This window comes from Crotalus tigris, unplaced genomic scaffold (genome assembly GCF_016545835.1).
Source record: "Crotalus tigris isolate CLP2741 ecotype Arizona unplaced genomic scaffold, ASM1654583v1 scf7180000017601.7605149639:7615979, whole genome shotgun sequence".
Classification (NCBI taxonomy): Eukaryota; Metazoa; Chordata; class Lepidosauria; order Squamata; family Viperidae; genus Crotalus; species Crotalus tigris.
The window spans coordinates 7,048,026-7,066,487 of NW_024096505.1; the positions used below are offsets into that span (position 1 = coordinate 7,048,026).

Genomic DNA, 18,462 nt, shown 5'->3' on the forward strand with positions numbered 1-18,462 from the left:
GATTAAAAAAACCATTGGATCCTGTGGCTAAACAGGAACCCAGGGAACAATGAACAGTGGTGACAATTCTGAAAAAGGGACGTCAGCAGCTGCACTCTCGGAAGAAATTGGTTGAATTTCTTGCCAAAAACAACACATTCCCTTATTCAATGCAAGGGAGTACAACAGAGCCACCAGTTTCTTCCCATGAGAGCAAGCCCAGGCATCAGTAAATTAATCCCTACTGAAAAACAACAGCAATTAGACCAATATTAAGTCTTTTACTGCAGAGGTCCCTACTTTTGGGCACCAGGGACTGGTTAAATGGAGAGAGTTTTTTCTGTGAACCAGAGGGGCATAGTTTTGTGTGCTGCCTGCATCCTGCAAATGGGGCTTCGCTTCTTTGTGCAGCCTGGTTGCTGGCATGCCACGCCCAGTACTGGTTCACAGACTGGGGGTTGGGACCTCTGTTTTACTGGACAACATATGGAAGTGACATGGTGCTATTTGAAATGCTCAATGTTGGCAACATTTCCAGGTTTGTCAATCCAGCTTTCATTTCTAGAAAGCTCTACAAAGTCCCTCTGAAAACTTCCTCAAAGAATAGAATCATATGTGCTGGTCCATCTTATATTTTCTTTTATGTGCCCTGTCCAGGCTTCAAGTCCTTCCACAAGTGAAACTCCTAGATTTGATAGAGAAATAATGCTGTTAATATGTTTCTTGATGATCATATCTTACTGAATAGCTTTTGAAAAAATAATCTGTCTGCGGTTTTGCATGTTTATGTATGTACAAAGATTGTGTGTATGTATGTGTCTACAGAGAGACAGACAGACAGACAGACAGATGTAAGCATACACACACACACTGCTCTTTCTACTGATTCTTTCCTGAACTGCAGTCTGGAGTGACTGATATCATGCTTGAATTTCAACACAAAGTGTTACTCCTACCCATCTACAAGCCTGCAAATATTTAGGAAAGAATCAAGAAGTTAAAGGCTATTGGAACACAGGTAAAACTCTATGAAGGTCAATGACACCCTTGTATTAATGATTGGTTAGTATCAATAGCATCCAGACTATTTAAGGAGCACATTCTTTCACATAACTATACATTTTTCACCTGCAGTAAGCCAAACAGTGGTGGTTTGAATATGAACATTAATAGGCTCTAGGTATATAGAGCCTATAATTTTCATAAATTGTGTATCAAGTCAAAATGCAAGACAGAATTAAAAACTGCAATATTGAGGTATGCTACTGTAATGGCACAGATTTTTCTCTTGTTGCCTAATCATAAAAAGCATTCCTTCAAATCTCAGTTTTAACTATTTCCCAGAAGACCATCAGAACGTGTCCATTGATGCCTCAGGGTGTGGGCTTTTCCAAAGGAGGGGAGCAACTACTAAGAATGATTACTCCATGCCCCTTCATATTGTATCTTCTCATGGGGAGGGGCCCTTTGGCAGTCCAGGTGTGACAATTTACTTCTTGACATATACAAACACTGCTTTGACCCCAAATCTGGGGGTAAAATAATGAGAATCTGGGGGTGATTGCGCTTGCCTAGAATGAAAAGGGAAATGAAGCCTATCTGCTAGGAGCATTTACCGTATATCTCTGTCTTATTGGTATAACTATAAAAATGTCAAGTTAGATCAGCATTTCAAAAGAGAAAATAGGAAAGAAGAAAGCCTTCTTTTGTTAAGAAAGATGTGCTTCAATAGATCTATAGCAGTGTTTCTCAACCTTGACAATTTTAAGGCATGTGGACTTCAACTCCCAGAATTCCACAGCCAGCATTGCTGGCTGTGGAATTCTGGGAGTTGAAGTCCACATGCCTTAAAATTGTCAAGGTTGAGAAACACTGATCTATAGGGAAACATCTCATAAAGTGATATTCTCAACTTGGAACCTTTCCAGGTGGGTGGGAACTAGAACTCTGAATACCCAGGCAGCAGACAAGCACAGAATACAAAAGCCATTGGATTGGGGTTAAGGTATCATGACTCTGATCAACAAAGGAGTTTTGTCAAAGTGTGATAGCTAACCAGGTTGAATTGAGACTTTGTGCCTTGATGCTTTCAGGAAATGAAGTGACTTATCAAGGCAGAGTAACTTAATTAATAACATAAAATATGTTTCGGACATAACAAAGAGGGGGAACCCAACAATTGTGGTTTGTAAACTATGGCCTTCTGGCTTAATATGTCGTGTGAGTTCAGCCAGCTATAATTAATATCATATTGCCATAAAATATCTGAAAAAGAGGAAATGTAAAGACCTTATGGGTAAAGAAAGGCAGGGGTCTTCCATGATAATTATCTTTTATTCATCTGGTTGTATAGCTAGAACATGAAATGTTAGGCTCTCTGAAATGTGGATAATCACACACGGTGCCATTATAGTGGAAAAGCACTTTACTTTTAAGTAAAGTCTGACACATCTCCACTAAAATCTTGGCTGCACCCCATCCCAAAATAAGACAGTGATATTCAGAAAGCTAGCAAAATTATAGAGTGACTTAGCAAATGTATTGGAAAGTCATAGCATGGAAGAAAAAGTACAAAATCCCCTTCTGCATCACTGTGGCCCACACCTGACCAATCCCCCACCTGCTCTTTGAGAAAGGATAATGTTTCCATATAATTCCAGAATTAATTGCATCCATAAAACGCACTTATCAATGCTTTGGCTAAGCGGACCTTATTCAATAGTTTCAATTTTCTGCGATTACAGTACACACATCCATAAACTGACTGCGTTTTACAGAATACTAATTTAAAACAGGAATGGTTAGTTTAAGGTGATATAAGGAGTCTGTGTGCGTCACTTGGGCTGCTATATAAATGTGTTCAATAAATAAATAAAATATTTATTATAAAATAACATTGGAGGATTTTAAGAAGAGATTGGACAACCATTTGTCTGAAATGTTGTAAGGTTTCCTGCTGGAGCGGGGGGTTGGACTTGAAGACCTCCAAGGTCCTTTCCAATTTTGTTATTCTGCTACATGGTTCAGTGTATCATGTGAACATAGGCCATGTCTTACTTAACCTATTTCAGACCTGAAGGAAAATCTAGACTCTAGAGCAGGGGTGTCAAACTGCCGGCCCATGGGCCGGACGCGTCACGAGGAAACCGCACCCACCCCATTGCCAGCAATGGGGGAAAAGTTCCGATACGTCGCTGTTATGTCCCGAGCCTTTGCAAACGGCTCGGGCGTTTGCAGGCAGTCCGGGCAGGTGCAAAGCTGCCCGGGACCAGACAGGCTGTCGCCAGCGCCGTGCGCATGCGCGGGTGCTGGCGCGGGAAAAGTAACCCATTTACCCGGGAGTTGCCTATATAAGAGGCTGCGAGGCGTTTGGGCGAGGCTGAAGCCATCTTCCTGTAAGCTGAACGCTGAATAAAAGAAACTGAGAACTCCAGCTGCTTCTCGTGTCTGTTTCCCGCCACGGACTCAACACTGGCGACGAAGGTGGGATGCCTTGCACTACCTGGAAAGGAAAAAGTGTAAGCTTACCCAAGGAGTCCTGAGCGGCGGAAGAGGAACGGCGTCGACTCGGCAGCTGCCCGCCAATCCGGTGCGCATTCGGGGGTAGGCTGGCTGATAGACCCGTCTCCTGAAGATCCGAAGATGGCGAAAATCGGAAGGCTTTCGGAATTCGACGTCTCACATCCAGAGCGGTGGGAGTCATACGTATCCAGAATGGAGAACTACTTCAAGGCAAACCAAGTGAGGGAAGATAGCTTGAAGGCCGCCACCCTGCTTGCGTTTGCGGCCAAGACGCCTTCGAAATCGCAGAAAATCTTGTAGCACCTGTTCCAGTAGAGTCTGTAAGCTACGCAGACCTGAAGAAGCTGCTGAAAGAGCCCTTCCACCCCAAGGTGTCCGTTATCTCATGGCGCCACACCTTCGAGCAGAGGGATCAACGGTCCGGTGAAACAGCCAAGGAATACATCGCCGCGCTACGGAAGGCCGCCAAGCCCTGCGAGGTCAAGGACCTCGAGGAACGACTGAGGGACCGATTCGTGTGCGGGCTAAGGCATCGAGAGCTACAACAGAGACTTTTTGCCAAGGAAGAATTATCCTTCCAAGACGCATTAAGGGAAGTCACCGCAGAAGAAGCAGCAGGCGGCGCCATCAAAAACATGCGGCCGATCAGAAACAGTGCAGAGGGTGCGTCCGTGCACCAGGAAGACGTCCGACGAAACTCCGAGGAGGATCCGGACGAGGAAGTCGACCGTCTACACCCCGCGAAGGAAGAGAACCAGAAGAGAAGCTCTTCGGCTCTGCTCAAGTGCATCGGCTGTGGAGGTCGCCACAGGAGAACCGACTGCAAGTTCCGCTCCGCTACCTGCCGGGCATGCGGCAAACAAGGGCATATTGCAGCTGTGTGTCTGAGCCGACGAAAGGCACAACCCCAAGAAGAACGCCTGAAAGGTACCAGAGTCCCCCGCCAGAATAGGGTAGGGTTTTGCGCTTCGCGAAGAAGCATCTGTAGAACAGGCACACACAAGCCCATGAAGAAAAAGCTGTCACTCAACGTGAAGCTACAAGGGGTTCCATTATCTATGGAACTAGACACAGGGTCTGCCCTGTCCATCATTTCATTGCATACATTTAGGAAGATTTGTTCCAGTAGTGGGTCTAAGGCCAAGTTAAGGCCTTCTGATATTGTATTAACAGATTTTCAGAACTCAAGAGTGTGTGTTAAGGGGGAGGCCACCCTTAACGTGCAATACAAGAGTTTTGAAGGTCCACTAGACTTATTAGTAGTAGGGGGTGAACGAACGAGTCTCATAGGACTCGATTGGTTTGAGGCCCTGGGGATACACGTCACAGGACTCAACAGCTTACAAACACTCGACCTACAGGAAGTCTGCAAGAATTTGCAGATGTTTTCAGCCCCCAGCTGGGCACATTCAAAGGACCACCTGTGTCCTTAAAGCTAGACCCCACTGTCACTCCCATTAGGATTAAAGCAAGAAGGGTCCCTTTTGCTTTAAAAGTAAGATTGACACTGAATTAGACAAACTAATCCAACAGGGAATCCTAGAACCTGTTGATTCCAGCCGTGGGAGACCCCCATTGTCACGCCTCTAAAGGCAAATGGGGACATTCGCATTTGTGCTGATTACAAATGCACACTCAATAAGGCATTGCAGCAACATGCCTATCCTGTTCCTGTGGTCAGTCACATCCTGGCCTCTCTCAAGGGGGGGCGTGTTTTTGCAAAGCTTGACCTAGCTCAAGCATATCAACAGCTGCCTGTTGATGATGATGCTGCCATAGCTCAGACCATTGTGACCCACAGGGGAGCCTTTAAAGTAAAAAGGCTACAGTTTGGAGTGAATGTCGCTCCTGGGATTTTCCAAAGCGTAATGGAAAACACACTACGAGGTATACCAGGGGTCTGCCCCTACTTTGACGATGTCTTGATTGCAGGAGACTCCACACACATTCTAGCTGAAAGACTTAGGGCTGTCCTGTTAAGATTCAGGGAATCAGGCCTCAAGCTCAGAAAAGACAAATGCAAGATCGGGGTGCCTTCTACTGAATTTCTGGGATTCAAAATTGATGCTGCTGGGATTCATCCTGCTGAATCCAAACTAACTGCTATTTTACAAGCACCCAGGCCAAAGTCTAAGGCCGAACTTCAGGCCTTCCTAGGCCTCCTGAATTTCTACAATTCTTTTCTTCCACATAAAGCTAGTGTAGCTGAGCCTCTTCACAGGCTACTAGACAAACAAGCTGTGTGGCTGTGGTCACAAGCACATGAGGCTTGCTTTAAAGAAGTCAAGGCCTTGCTCACTTCTAACAGTGTTCTTGCACATTTCAACGAGTCTCTTCCCTGTGTGCATCGCTTGTGATGCATCCCCCTACGGGGTTGGAGCTGTCCTGAGTCACCTCAGGTCTGATGGAACTCAGGTTCCTATTGCATACTACTCCAGAACACTGTCTTCTGCCGAGCGCAACTACGCTCAGATAGACAGGGAGGCTCTGGCTGTTGTTGCTGGAATTAAAAAATTCCACGATTTTCTATATGGCAGGCATTTCACGGTCTTCACTGACCATAAGCCTCTGCTGGGACTGTTTACCACACGTAAGCAGACTCCCCACATCATTTCCCCTAGAATGCTTAGGTGGTCTATTTTCTTGTCTGCATATGATTTTTCATTACTCCACAAGCCTGGGAAAGAAATGGGCCATGCTGATGGCCTCAGTAGTTGCCTCTGCCAGTAGTAGAAGCTGACCCCGCGCCAGCTGTCAACATTCTATCAATCCAAGCCTTGCCCGAGCTCCCTCTTAGTGCCAGGGATGTTACCGCTGAAACGGGTACAGATCACACACTTTCACGTGTCCGCTCCTGGGTCCTGTCCGGGTGGCCTGAGCACTGCCCTAGTCCTGAGTTTCAGAGTTTCTGGTCCAAAAGAAACGAACTGTCCCTTTCTCAGGGTTGTCTGCTTTGGGGAAACAGAGTTGTCATTCCCACCTCAATGAGGACTAGGGTCTTAGAATCCCTCCACGAGGGTCATCCTGGCATTGTTCGTATGAAGGCTCTTGCACGAAGCCACTTGTGGTGGCCTGGTTTAGATAAAGATATTGAAGCTAAGGTACACGCATGCCACCTGTGCCAACGATCTCGCCCAGAGATGCCCCAAGCTCCTGTGCATAGATGGGAGGAAACACAGTCCCCATGGTCTAGGGTGCACATTGACTACGCTGGGCCCTTTCAGGGCCAGTTCTTCTTGGTCCTTGTTGACAGCCATTCAAAATGGCTTGAGGTTGTGCCTGTCTCATCCACCACCACTGCAAAGACTATTCAGGTACTGAGGGGGATTTTTGCTGCACACGGGCTGCCAGATGTCATTGTGTCCGACAACGGCCCTCAATTCACCTCCTCCGAATTCCAAGCTTTCTTACAGGCAAACCTGATTCGTCATGCCACGTCTGCGCCTTTTCACCCGTCCACCAACGGTATGGCTGAACGCATGGTGCGCATCGCAAAGGACGCCTGAAGAGACTCACCTACGGGGACTGGCATCACAGGTTGGCTGACTTTCTCCTTTCTTATCGCACCACACCGTCCACTTCTACAGGGAGAAGTCCAGCTGAACTTCGTTGGGGGCGCCAACTTACTACTAGACTTGACCGGTTGCATCCGGACAGACTGCCTTCATCTACCTCACATCCTAGGGCACCTAGACAACTACTTGTGGGTGCCCCGGTTTGGGCTCGCAATTACGGGCCTGGTCATACATGGGTCCCCGCTTCTGTGTCCAGGATCACAGGTCCTCTCTCCTACGAGGTTGCCCTGGACAACGGTCGTGTCCTGCGTCGGCACATCGACCAACTCCGCCCTAGGCGGGACCTTTCTGCTGAGACTCCTGGGTCTTTTCCAGGGGGGGAGGGGGACCCTTTGGAGCAAAGGGAAGGGCAAGAGCTACTGCCCACCTCCACTGAGGGAGCCACAAACGGCTCGTCCCAAGGTTCTGCAATTGCTCCGAAAAGAAAGTCATGGAGCTTACCTAACTACCAGGCATCCACGCCTACTCCAGCCAGGGAGTCACCCCGGGGGCATACTCACGTTCCACACACGTCACACAGCACTCCAGTCACGGAGGATACCCGGGGGCATCCCAACAAATCATTCCCCGCAAGAGAGCTGGCACACAATCCCCAAGGTTGGCCTGACCTTACCCCAAATCCTACAGGGGGTCAAACATACACAGAGCTAGTCGAGGAACCAAGTCCCGACTACAACACCCCTAGCACAAATCAGGGAACACCTGAGTTTTGGGAAAGTACAGAAACCCACACGAGCCCGAGCACAGAATGGGGTTCAGGGAATGGACAGCCTCCTGACAGGTCTTGGACTGACCTAGGAGGTTCTACAGAGACGCCCAGCAGCGGCTATCACTTCAAGGGGCCTGAGGGTCTACAGCTAGGTAGGTCAACCAGGTCACAAAGTAACAGAAGCCCTGGCCTGACGAGCCCGGTGGGCAAGCAAGCAGGCCAGGCATCGGGGCACAGTCCTTGGAAGACACCAGGACACAATAGAGAGAACAGGCTCACGCCTCCCTCCAGTCAGGGGACTTATGCCAGTAATCCACAGCTAAGAAGGTCACAGAGAGCAAAGAAATCTCCAAGTACCTAGAAGACTACATAACATTGCTGGCAAGGCAAAGGCCAGTAAACAGTGGGAGCACTGGGGAGCAAAATGTCATATAAAATAAATGTTGTATGTTGGTAGTAGTTTTAGCCCGGGGGAAAGGGGTGTTATGTCCCGAGCCTTTGCAAACGGCTCGGGCGTTTGCAGGCAGTCCCGGGCAGGTGCAAAGCTGCCCGGGACCAGACAGGCTGTCGCCAGCGCCGTGCGCATGCGCGGGTGCTGGCGCGGGAAAAGTAACCCATTTACCCGGGAGTTGCCTATATAAGAGGCTGCGAGGCGTTTGGGCGAGGCTGAAGCCATCTTCCTGTAAGCTGAACGCTGAATAAAAGAAACTGAGAACTCCAGCTGCTTCTCGTGTCTGTTTTCCCGCCAAGGACGCAACAGTCGCGAGTTTGACATGTTTGCTCTAGAAGGTTTTTTTAGATGATTTTTGTCAAAGAACTTAGGACAACTGCAGACATTTGCCCACTTTATACATTTGCTGTGCTATAGAAAATACCCGGTTAATAATGTTGTCTTCTACAATTCTTTTATATAAAATCTACCTGAGCTTGGCAGAGGATCCAAAATTACAAAAAAAAAAAAAAAAAAAAAAATCAAAGGCTGAATTTCAGCATTTGCTAAAATAGGTGTATTGCTTTTATGGCAAAGCTAATATTGCGCACAATGCTATTATAATGCCATGATCAGATATGTTATTATAATATGTTTTAAATCAGATAAACTAGTTTTCATCTTATACTTTTAAATTCTTAAATTCAGGAATACCTTCTAGTGTTTTCAGTTCTATGAGCAAGGGTGTTGGAGATGAAACAAATTCATGAATGAATAATGAAAACTTGACAGGATTTTTTACTAATTCCCTGTTTTTTTTAAATCATGTAATATTTTGATTATTATACCCTATTTTTCTGTCAGTAGTTAGTTTTTCAGATCCATAAAAAAGTTAACTTTCTAAGAATTTATCTTCCTTTTCATTTCTGAATATCACATAAGCACTGAAAATCATTCTAAGTTTGATGCTCCGCTCATTCTTTCTTGGCTCCTGGAGAATGCTATGGATAATATGGAAAAGCTAATTGCCATATTTTATCAAATAACTTTCTCTGTCCTAACAGCTTGCACTCCAACACAGTCTCACGAGCTGTGTTTATATTAAATGATGATAACATCATTCAGTAATTCAAAAGATCAGAAACACCCTGCTCTTCCTGTTTCCTGTCTCCTTTTGTGTTAAGATCTGAACTTCTTTTCTTGCAGATTGAGAGCAAGAATCTATTTTCATTCAGGAGTCATCCCCAATGCAAGCTTAGGGGACAAACTTCAAAACAAACCTCATCCTTTCTATTTGGACAACCCATTTTGTTTAAAAAAAAACATAGGTAAGACTTTAAAAGTTGACGTGATGGCATGCAGGAATGACCTTGGAAGAAGGGTAGGGGACTGGGGGGGGGGGGAGAGATGCTGCCTAGAGAACAATCAGATCAAGGTGGGGAATGTCTGCAGCTGCTTAACAGGCAGAGAAAGAAACTCAGAAAGGATCCACCCTAACTTATCAGGCTGTAAAAAGAGAGGGTGGGAAGGTGGAAGATTTGTAGGTTCAGACTTACAAATTTCTGTTAATTTAGCTTCACAATAAAATAGAATTAGCTCCCCTGGTCATGTTTCTGTTTGGTCAACCTGGGAAGCTGATAGTGAATTCCAGTACTAGGTGTGCAGTTCAAGAGAATACTATGCTCTGAAAATTAGTTTTTGTCACATAATCATATCTACATAATCTTTTCTCAAAAATTTAGCAAGTATTAGACACGTGTTTTAAAAAAGCATTATCCTTATTGCATCTTCAACAAAAGGCTGCCTTTGACAGTCCTTTTCTATACAAATATAATAGAGTCCAGTAAATTCTAAGCATTATTTTTTTGTTGTAAATTGTAAACTTAAGTTCCATTAACACTCTTGCTATAGAAGATAAGACTTTCCCATTGTCTAGAGCAGGGGTCTGCAACCTTGACAACTTTAAGACCTGTGGACTTCAGCTCCCAGAATTCCTCAGCCAGCCTAGCTGATGTCCACAGGTCTTAAGGTTGTCAAGGTTGCAGTCCCCTGGTCTAGGCAATAAAGGAATTTCTAATTCTTTATTCCATTTATTTCTTAGCATCTGCATATCAAATTGATTTATTGATTACAAATATCTATTAAAAAATAATAGGATTTTTTTTTTAGTTTTAAAGGATTTAATAAGTTCTAATATCTCAGAAGCTGAAAATACTGCTGGGCCAAATGTTGTTAACAAATGTTGTAATTGTAAATATTGCTATTGGATAACATCTGATAAAATATATTTTGATACATCTTCATCCAATTTTTCCATATCACCATCGTTTCCCCCAATTTTTAAAGTAGGGTTTTTCCATAAAGTCAATGAAAAAGGATCATATGAAAAAGGATCAAAACTTTTTTATTAGGTATTACATTCGATAACTTATTAATTGACACAATTGATTCCAGAAACATTAGAGTTTTAGTACATTAAGATTCTACATAAAAATCAATTAGAACTCTTATCATCAGATGCTGAAAAGGCCTTTGTCAAAATTCATAAACACCACAGGTTTGCTGTGCTAAATAGATTTGGATTTCCTTTGGAATTCATAAATTGGATTAAGACATTATATGAATTTTCCAGGTCTAAAGTAAAGGTTAATGGCATGTTTTCTCCTATTATCCCGTATTCAAAGGAACTACACAAAGATGTTCACTTTCCCCTTTGCTTTTTAATATCTGCCTGGAACATTTGGCTTGTGCTATTAGACAATATAGAGAGATACACAGAGTAGTGCATAACTCAGTTGTTTTTATTTGCAGACAACATTTTATGTTTATTTCTGAACATTATATTACTACTACTACTACTACTAATAATAATAATAATAATAATAATAAAGTTGGGACCTTGGAGGTTATCTAGTCCAACCTCTGCTCAGGCAGGAAACCCTATACTAGGGGTAGGCAACCTTGGCTCTTTTATGACTCGTAGACTTCAACTCCCAGAATTCCTGAGCCAGCCATGCTGAAGGGAAAGGGAGAGTTTCCAAGCTGAGCCATGTTGGCTCAGGAATTCTGGAGTTGAAGTCCATGAGTCATAAAAGAGCCAAGGTTGCCTACCCCTGCGCTGTCCAATCTCTTCTTAAAAACTTCAGTGTTGGAGCATTCATACCTTCTGTTCCAGAACACTGTTCCAGTGTTGATACAAAAAGAAAAATGCCTTTAGCAAAATAGCAGGGTGTTCTATTAACAGGTCCAGACTGGAATTGATGTCAGTGGGTGAAAATTAGTTAAACATTCTTTTTAGGAATATCGATACTGTATTTGTACCAAATCCATTAAATATTTATGTATGTGTATACCAAAGGATGTGACTCAGTAAGGTAAAGGTAAAGGCTTCCCTCTCTAGTTTTGTCCGATTTTAGGGCCTGATGCTAACCCCTGTTTCTTGGCCAAGGGAGCCAGTGTTCCTGAAGACCATTCCCATGGCTATGTGGCCAGCATGGCTATATGTGAAAGATGCACAAAGTGGTACCTATTAATTTATTTGCATTTGCGTGCTAGATGGGCATGAGCTGGGACACGTAACAGTAGCTCACCCCATTACGCAGAGCTCAGGTCTCGAACCTGGTCTGTCAGCTCTCCAGCTGACAAGTATGACAAGTAGACTCAGTAGTGTAATATAAATAAAATATATAGAGAGATTTCTTTAGATTTTGATAGATGGGAGTTTTTAAACCTTCCCCTCTGGGGAAAGTAAACACTCTCAATACTATCCCCAGTTTAATTTATATTCTGAGAGGAATTCCTGTTTATATATCTGGAAAATATTTTCAGAAAACAAATTCTTTGTTAAGAAGATTTCTTTGATTCCAAGAATATTTTTATAGAAATGCAATTTCCAGTTAATAAGAGAATTTGGCTTTCTGAATATGGAAGTATATCTTCATGCTTACCTATTGTCAAGTATTAAATACTGGAAACCAACAATTGGGGTTGATTTTCCAATTTTGGAATATATATATACGTACATAGCACCTTTAGTTGGATGGATGGTATTAGGATTAAATATGCTAAAACTCTAGTATCTCTATGAATCCAGGTGGGTTAAGTAGAAGTAAGAATGCTATATGGTTATGCCATAATCATAATCAAAAATATATTTGTTTTTGAATACACTTGCATTGGGTTGGGTTGCAAGACTAATAAAGAAATAGGGATTGTTCTTTAACCTTGTACATTCTATAGGAAATTCTGTATTGCTAGATCGGCAGTTTTTCAAGGCTGAGCAAGGACTCCAGAAATAATATGGTCCATAGAGGGAGAAGAAATATAAAGTGATCATCTCCATTAAAAAAAAGTCAAATTTTGATTTGATGAAGAAGGTATGAAATTCAGGCTCAAAATTGTTGGGATATTTGCCAGTTGCCAGTATAATTCTAGTTCAGAAGCCAGCAAGTCCAGTGATGTTCCAGTAAGAATAACCAGAAATATCTGCACTGCATCTGCACTACTCCTTCTGGATATGTCTTTTGTAAGGATTCTTTTCTGTTTCCCTCACAGGTACTTAGCAGATGTTTCCCCTTGAATAGAAAATGCATCTATGAGTAAGACTTTCTGACTGGCCTATGTGTTTTTGGCTACAGAAGGGCTGGTCAGATTCACTTTCGGCATGTGCTATTGCTTCATCACCAAGCTAGCCCTGGTGGCTTGGTACGTTCTGCTAACAATTGAGAACACCTGTTCCTGGAGGGAATGGGTCCCCCGCCTTCGCCTCTCATACCAAGGTAGGTCTATTCATGTTACTCTTTCAGTGTGTGGTAAGGTTTGTGGTCTAATTACATCGCAGAACACAATGAATTTAAAGCAAATTGCTTCCCTTCTCTCCTTGATCTCACCCCATGTATATTGTTCCTTCTTTCTTTCTGCCATTTGCTAATTCCAATCTTCATTCTGTGACCTCTGCTGAAATGGAAACTTTCAGGAATTTGAAGATCTGTGTTCATTCAAGTCACAGAAAGGGAATTCTTTTCTTTCTTACATTCTAATTTCAGTTGGCTAGCATGTGGGCCATTCTAGGTAAGTACAACATAAATGTCACAATTATCAATTTTGTCTGGACACTTTCCAAATAATTGGACTGTGACTAATTCCCACTCTTTTATAGTATTGTCATGTTCCTTGAGAGAAAATCTTAAGTTCTTCCTAAAAGAAATACTAGTATAACAGTTACAGGTAAACCTCATTTAGTGACTGCTTCATTTAGTGAACATTTGCAGTTATGATAAAAAATAACTTTATAATCATTCCTCAATTCACAGCCTTCATAGGTCTATAAAGCAAATGAAAGCTAAAGTAAAATCATAAGGAGAGTTGTGGTTTCACTTAGCAACTGATTTGCTTAACGACTGAGTTATCAGTCCTAATTGTGGTTGTTAAATGAGGAATACCTGTACTTATATATGCAACTCTTTTTCTGACATACAGATGCACATGCAGGCCAGCTCTTATCTTAACATAAATCCAAATTACACAGCTTTGTCATGGTACAACTGATTGATAAAAGGTCAGGCTTGATTTTAAAATTGAGAAATTCAAGATAATGGTGGTTGACATTTCTGTGATACTCCTGAATGGCAGTCCTCTCTATAATTCTAGGGACTCTGTAGTAATTGATATGGAACTTAGCATCTGGAAGCAAACAATTATTGGAGAGCTGAAAGCATCTTGGGGGTTGAACCATGTTTTAGACTGGGGAGGAAGAAGACAACCTGGAACTCAATAAAGACAAACCTAGAACACCAACCTGGAACTCAGCTAGTTATACCAGTTATTGTTGCAGGCAATTGAGCTAAACGTTTGCAAAATATTTGCTTTAAGATATATTGCTAAGAGTGATTTTGGCTCCCCACAAAAGAAACCAATTCTGGGTTTCCTTGAAAAGCAAGAAGCTGAAGAGCTACCTTGGAATACCCCTCCCCCCAGTTCATGGTGCCCTAAGGTCTAGCAGATCATGCTAAAGATGCTGTCTTTTGGTCTTTACTGAAGGAAGTTCCCAGCCTTAGGAGGATCATGGGGGCAGCCCAGACAATGGCAGGAGGTGTGACTCAGAGATATCAAGCCAAGTTCAAGGGTGAAAAGGATGACAGGGTTTACATTATGAAAGCTTCCAGAGACACCCTCTGCCCTGGAGTAGAATAGGAAGGGGAGAGAGAAAGAAACAGATGGGCCTGCCAAGAGGAAATGAGACAACCCAAGGCAGGGGCTGCAAAGGAAAGAGGTGCTTGAGAGAAGGAGGCCAAGAACAATAGCACACTAGGGCAGTGAAACAAATCCTTCCCAAGTGACAGTCAGGGAGACCACCAAAGCTGTAGCATGCACATTGAGAGATTCTCATCTAGCGGCAGGCTGACCGAGCAGAAGACGCTCTTTCTTTCTCCTAAACAGCAGAGGTGGGCTAGGAAAGCACATACTGCCAGACCGAGAACTGTTTCCCCATTTGGTTTCTTGTTTCATGGTCCAACTCTGTGGCTTTGGAAAGGATTTGACACAGTTCAAAAGTTTGCTTCCAGAATTTTGGATCCAAATTGGTATAAAATAATAAGGGGTGCCTAGCAGTAGCCCTCTCCAGGGCATTTATGTAAGAGCTGTAGTAGTGCAGTGGTTAGAATGCAGCTAATTTTACCAACTGCCATCAGTTCAAGCCTGACCGGCTCAAGATTGATTCAGCCTTCCATCCTTTCAAGGTTGGTAAAATGAGGACCGAGATTGTTGGAGTCAATTTGCTGATTCTGTAAACTGCTTACAGAGGGCTATAAAGCACTGTGAAGCAGTATATAAATCTAAGTGCTATTGCTACTGCTATCCCCTATCTCTCCCCCGCCCCCTCCCAGGTGCTTCCTTAAGCAGAGCATCAGATCTGGGCTGCAAAGATTCAGACAAGCCAGTAAATAGGGTAAATTAGGATGATTTAGGATGGGTAAGCTCATTCTCAAGAGACATCCACTTCTACTAGCAATTCCCTACGTAGCTTGCAACATTACTCTCTAATGGCTCATGGCTTCTATTTATTGTTCTTATGCTATCCAGTACAGCTCACAAAGATGCAACTCTTAAAATCAGCCTTCCTGCAGTTACTGCTCTGGTGAAACAAGGCCAGTCTCTGCCTTTCTGAGCTACTAAAGGGATAAAAACATCAGGAATCTGTCATACTCAATGCTAGTGTATTTACAGAACTCTCTATTGTTGCTTTTCAACAATGGCATGTAATCGAGCCTCCATCTCTATTTTTAAATAGTGTCTTTAGGCCCCTGGTAGGCTCCATGCTCATTTTAGAGATAAAAATAAACAGATGCAGCTAAGAGCTTTTTTTGAAAGGATGCCAAGTTGCTCCCCTCTCCGAAAATATGATGGCAAGGAATGTCCTGCAGAAACGGGCTAGAGAGGAAGACAGGTAGCAAGGCATGGATTGGTTTCCTCTTTGACCCCTGAATTGCTATGTCCCCTGACCAAGTAGAACATTTCCAGTGATCTTGATTGGTATTGAATTCTTGATAGAAAGTTTGGCAACCAGGGGTGAGGAGTGGGAAGGAAAACAGGCCATTCAGAAGTCATCATCTTAGTGCATATCTGAAACCTAATTACAGTTTTGACTTTATTTAGCCTATAATATGGCTGTGAATGTCACCAGGCCATTAAGAAAGAAGCTTTCTCTCTGTGGAAAGGAAAGACTGGGATGGAACGCCCTGGTAGAACTGTATATTGTGCATTTCACAAATACTGAGTTCTGCTTAATCAGTTTGGTCAAGACTGAAAAGAGAAAAAAAAAAAGCTGAACTGATAATCTCTTAAGAGATGAACCTTGAAAAATTCTAATGAAAAGCACCTCCTTCAGACTTTGTGAAGACAACATCTCATATTAGGACTGCCAAAGCGTACAAAGGGAAACATGTTGGAGCCCCTCTTCAGAGCTGAGATTTCTGTGTCTTCTCAAAAGGTCAACTTGGAAACCATTTGCTAATGCCAGGAATTATGCAAGAGTTCCTTGGACTTGGGGGTGACTGGCTTCTATGTGGAAGGAAGTCCATTTTACTGCCTTCAAGAATATATAGGATTGCAGCCTGAATGAGACTTGCAATTCTATGAGAATGTATTGGACAAATCAATATATACTTGCAATCAAAAGGTTTGCTTTCCTTTGCGTAAGCCAGTGGTTCTCAACCTTTCTAATGCCGCGACCCCATAATACAGTTCCCCATGTTGTGGTGACCCCCAACCACTTATACATCACCGGGTGCCAGGGGCGTGGCCAAAGAAAAGGGGGAAAAAATGGCGGACAGCCTTGTTTGGCGACCCCCGTGAAATGGTCGTTCGACCCCAAATGGGGTCCCGACCCACAGGTTGAGAACCACTGGCATAAGCAGTCTGCTGGCTTAAAAAAAAATTAAAAATCATTGATCCATGTTTTGATATTTTTAAAATTAATCTCTCTGGCCGATTTTCAAAGATAGAAAAGTTAGATAAATGCCTATCCCTTTTGGGGGACTACAAAGATAAAATCATTCTTTGTCTATACTCTACTTTCTAGACCTGCTGAGATCAAACAGCTCCCGCCTGCCATTGAACTCAGAGACTGACCTTGCATTCCAGTCACTCCTTCTAGATGAGAAGAGGGCTTGGCTGATGGTGGGAGCAAAGGACCGTATAATTCTTCTGAACCTTGATAGTTCTAACAGGGAGCCTCAGGAGGTAAACAACAACAATAACAACAACAGGGAAGTTTGCTGTTTGGCCATGATGTTGCTTTGCTTTGCTTCTTAAATAATAAATGACAGCCAGTGCAATAATTTAGGTTAAACGCTGTGAGATGGATAAGTCCTTCCATACATGAAGTAGAACCAAGGTTCTCACAAACATCTCTGTTCTCAGTCACTTATGAAATGGTGAATAGAAGAAGTAGGAATTACTTCAGGTTATTCTGCATCATTTTTTCCAATTTTAACTTGTGTGCCTAAGAATTATAAAAAAAAAAAGGAAAAGAGAAGGAGGATCAAGATCTTACTTTACCAAAAAACTATAGGCCTATATCTCTTTTAAACGTGGATTATAAGATATTTGTAAAAATTTTGGTAAATAGGCTTATGAGGGTGGTGCATCATCTTGTGCATAAAGATCAATCAGGGTTTATAACAGGAAGGTATATGAAAAACAATGTTAGACAAATTATTAACTTATTAGAATACTTAGATAAGAACAACCAAGTTCCTGCAGGGCTCATATTTTTAGATGCTGAAAAAGCATTTGACCAACTGAATTGGCATTTTATGCTAAGAGTAATGGAAGAAATGAATTTTGGTGAAAACATATTACAAGCCCTTAAGGTAATATATCAAAAACAAACAGCACAACTTATTGTTAATGGAGGTTTGTCGGAGTTTTTCACAATAGAGAAAGGTACTAGACAGGGGTGTCCTTTATCGCCATTGTTGTTTGTTTTAACATTGGAAATATTATTGATTAAAATTCGAGAGTCTCAGGAAATTAAAGGAATATATGTTAACAAAAAAGAATATAAGTTGAGAGCTTTTGCGGATGACTTGGTTGTTACTTTGTCGCAACCTGATTATTCTGTAGTAAACTTATTACAGTTGATTCACCATTATGGTTTGGTATCGGGTTTTAAGATTAATGTAAATAAGACTAAAATTTTACCTAAAAATTTGTTGAGTCAGGAGAAGCAGATTTTGGTTAACTCGACGGGTTTTGAGATTGTTAATAAGGTAAAATATTTGGGGGTGATGCTGTCTGTTTCTAATGCAAAACTATTTAAAAATAATTATGAAACGTTGTGGGTCGGGGTACAGAAAGACTTGAAGAATTGGGAAAAGCTGCAATTATCCCTCATGGGAAGAATTGCAGTGATAAAAATGAATATTCTACCCAAGTTTCTTTTTTTGTTTCAAATGTTACCAATTTTGAAAAATGAGATTAATTTAAATGAGTGGCAGAAGGGTCTCAATAAATTTATTTGGGCAGGGAAAAAACAAAGGGTTAAGTTCAAAATTATGCAAGACTTCCGTGAGAGGGGCGGACTCAAGGTACCAAATTTGAAATTATATTATGATGCGGTGGTTTTAACAGTAATTAGTGACTGGGTAAATTTGACAAATTCTGAGATACTTTATCTAGAGGGATGGGATTTACTTTATGGGTGGCATGCCTATTTAATATTTAATAAAAAAATAGATTGGGCTGTT

The 18,462-nt window shown here is 42.4% G+C and overlaps 1 protein-coding gene across 2 annotated transcripts in view; it reads left to right on the plus strand.

The window, feature by feature from the left end:
• LOC120297141 (semaphorin-3D-like) overlaps window positions 1–18,462 on the plus strand; it is a 48,200-nt gene that overhangs the window by 11,663 nt on the left and 18,075 nt on the right. The window contains exons 2-4 of one of the 2 annotated variants that reach the window (XM_039319428.1): window positions 9,422–9,543; window positions 12,770–12,993; window positions 16,794–16,954. In XM_039319428.1, coding sequence (XP_039175362.1) covers window positions 12,879–12,993; window positions 16,794–16,954 — 276 coding nt within the window. In that variant the 5' untranslated portion in view covers window positions 9,422–9,543; window positions 12,770–12,878. The remainder of the gene's footprint in view (window positions 1–9,421; window positions 9,544–12,769; window positions 12,994–16,793; window positions 16,955–18,462) is intronic. The other variant, XM_039319435.1, reaches the window with a different exon arrangement.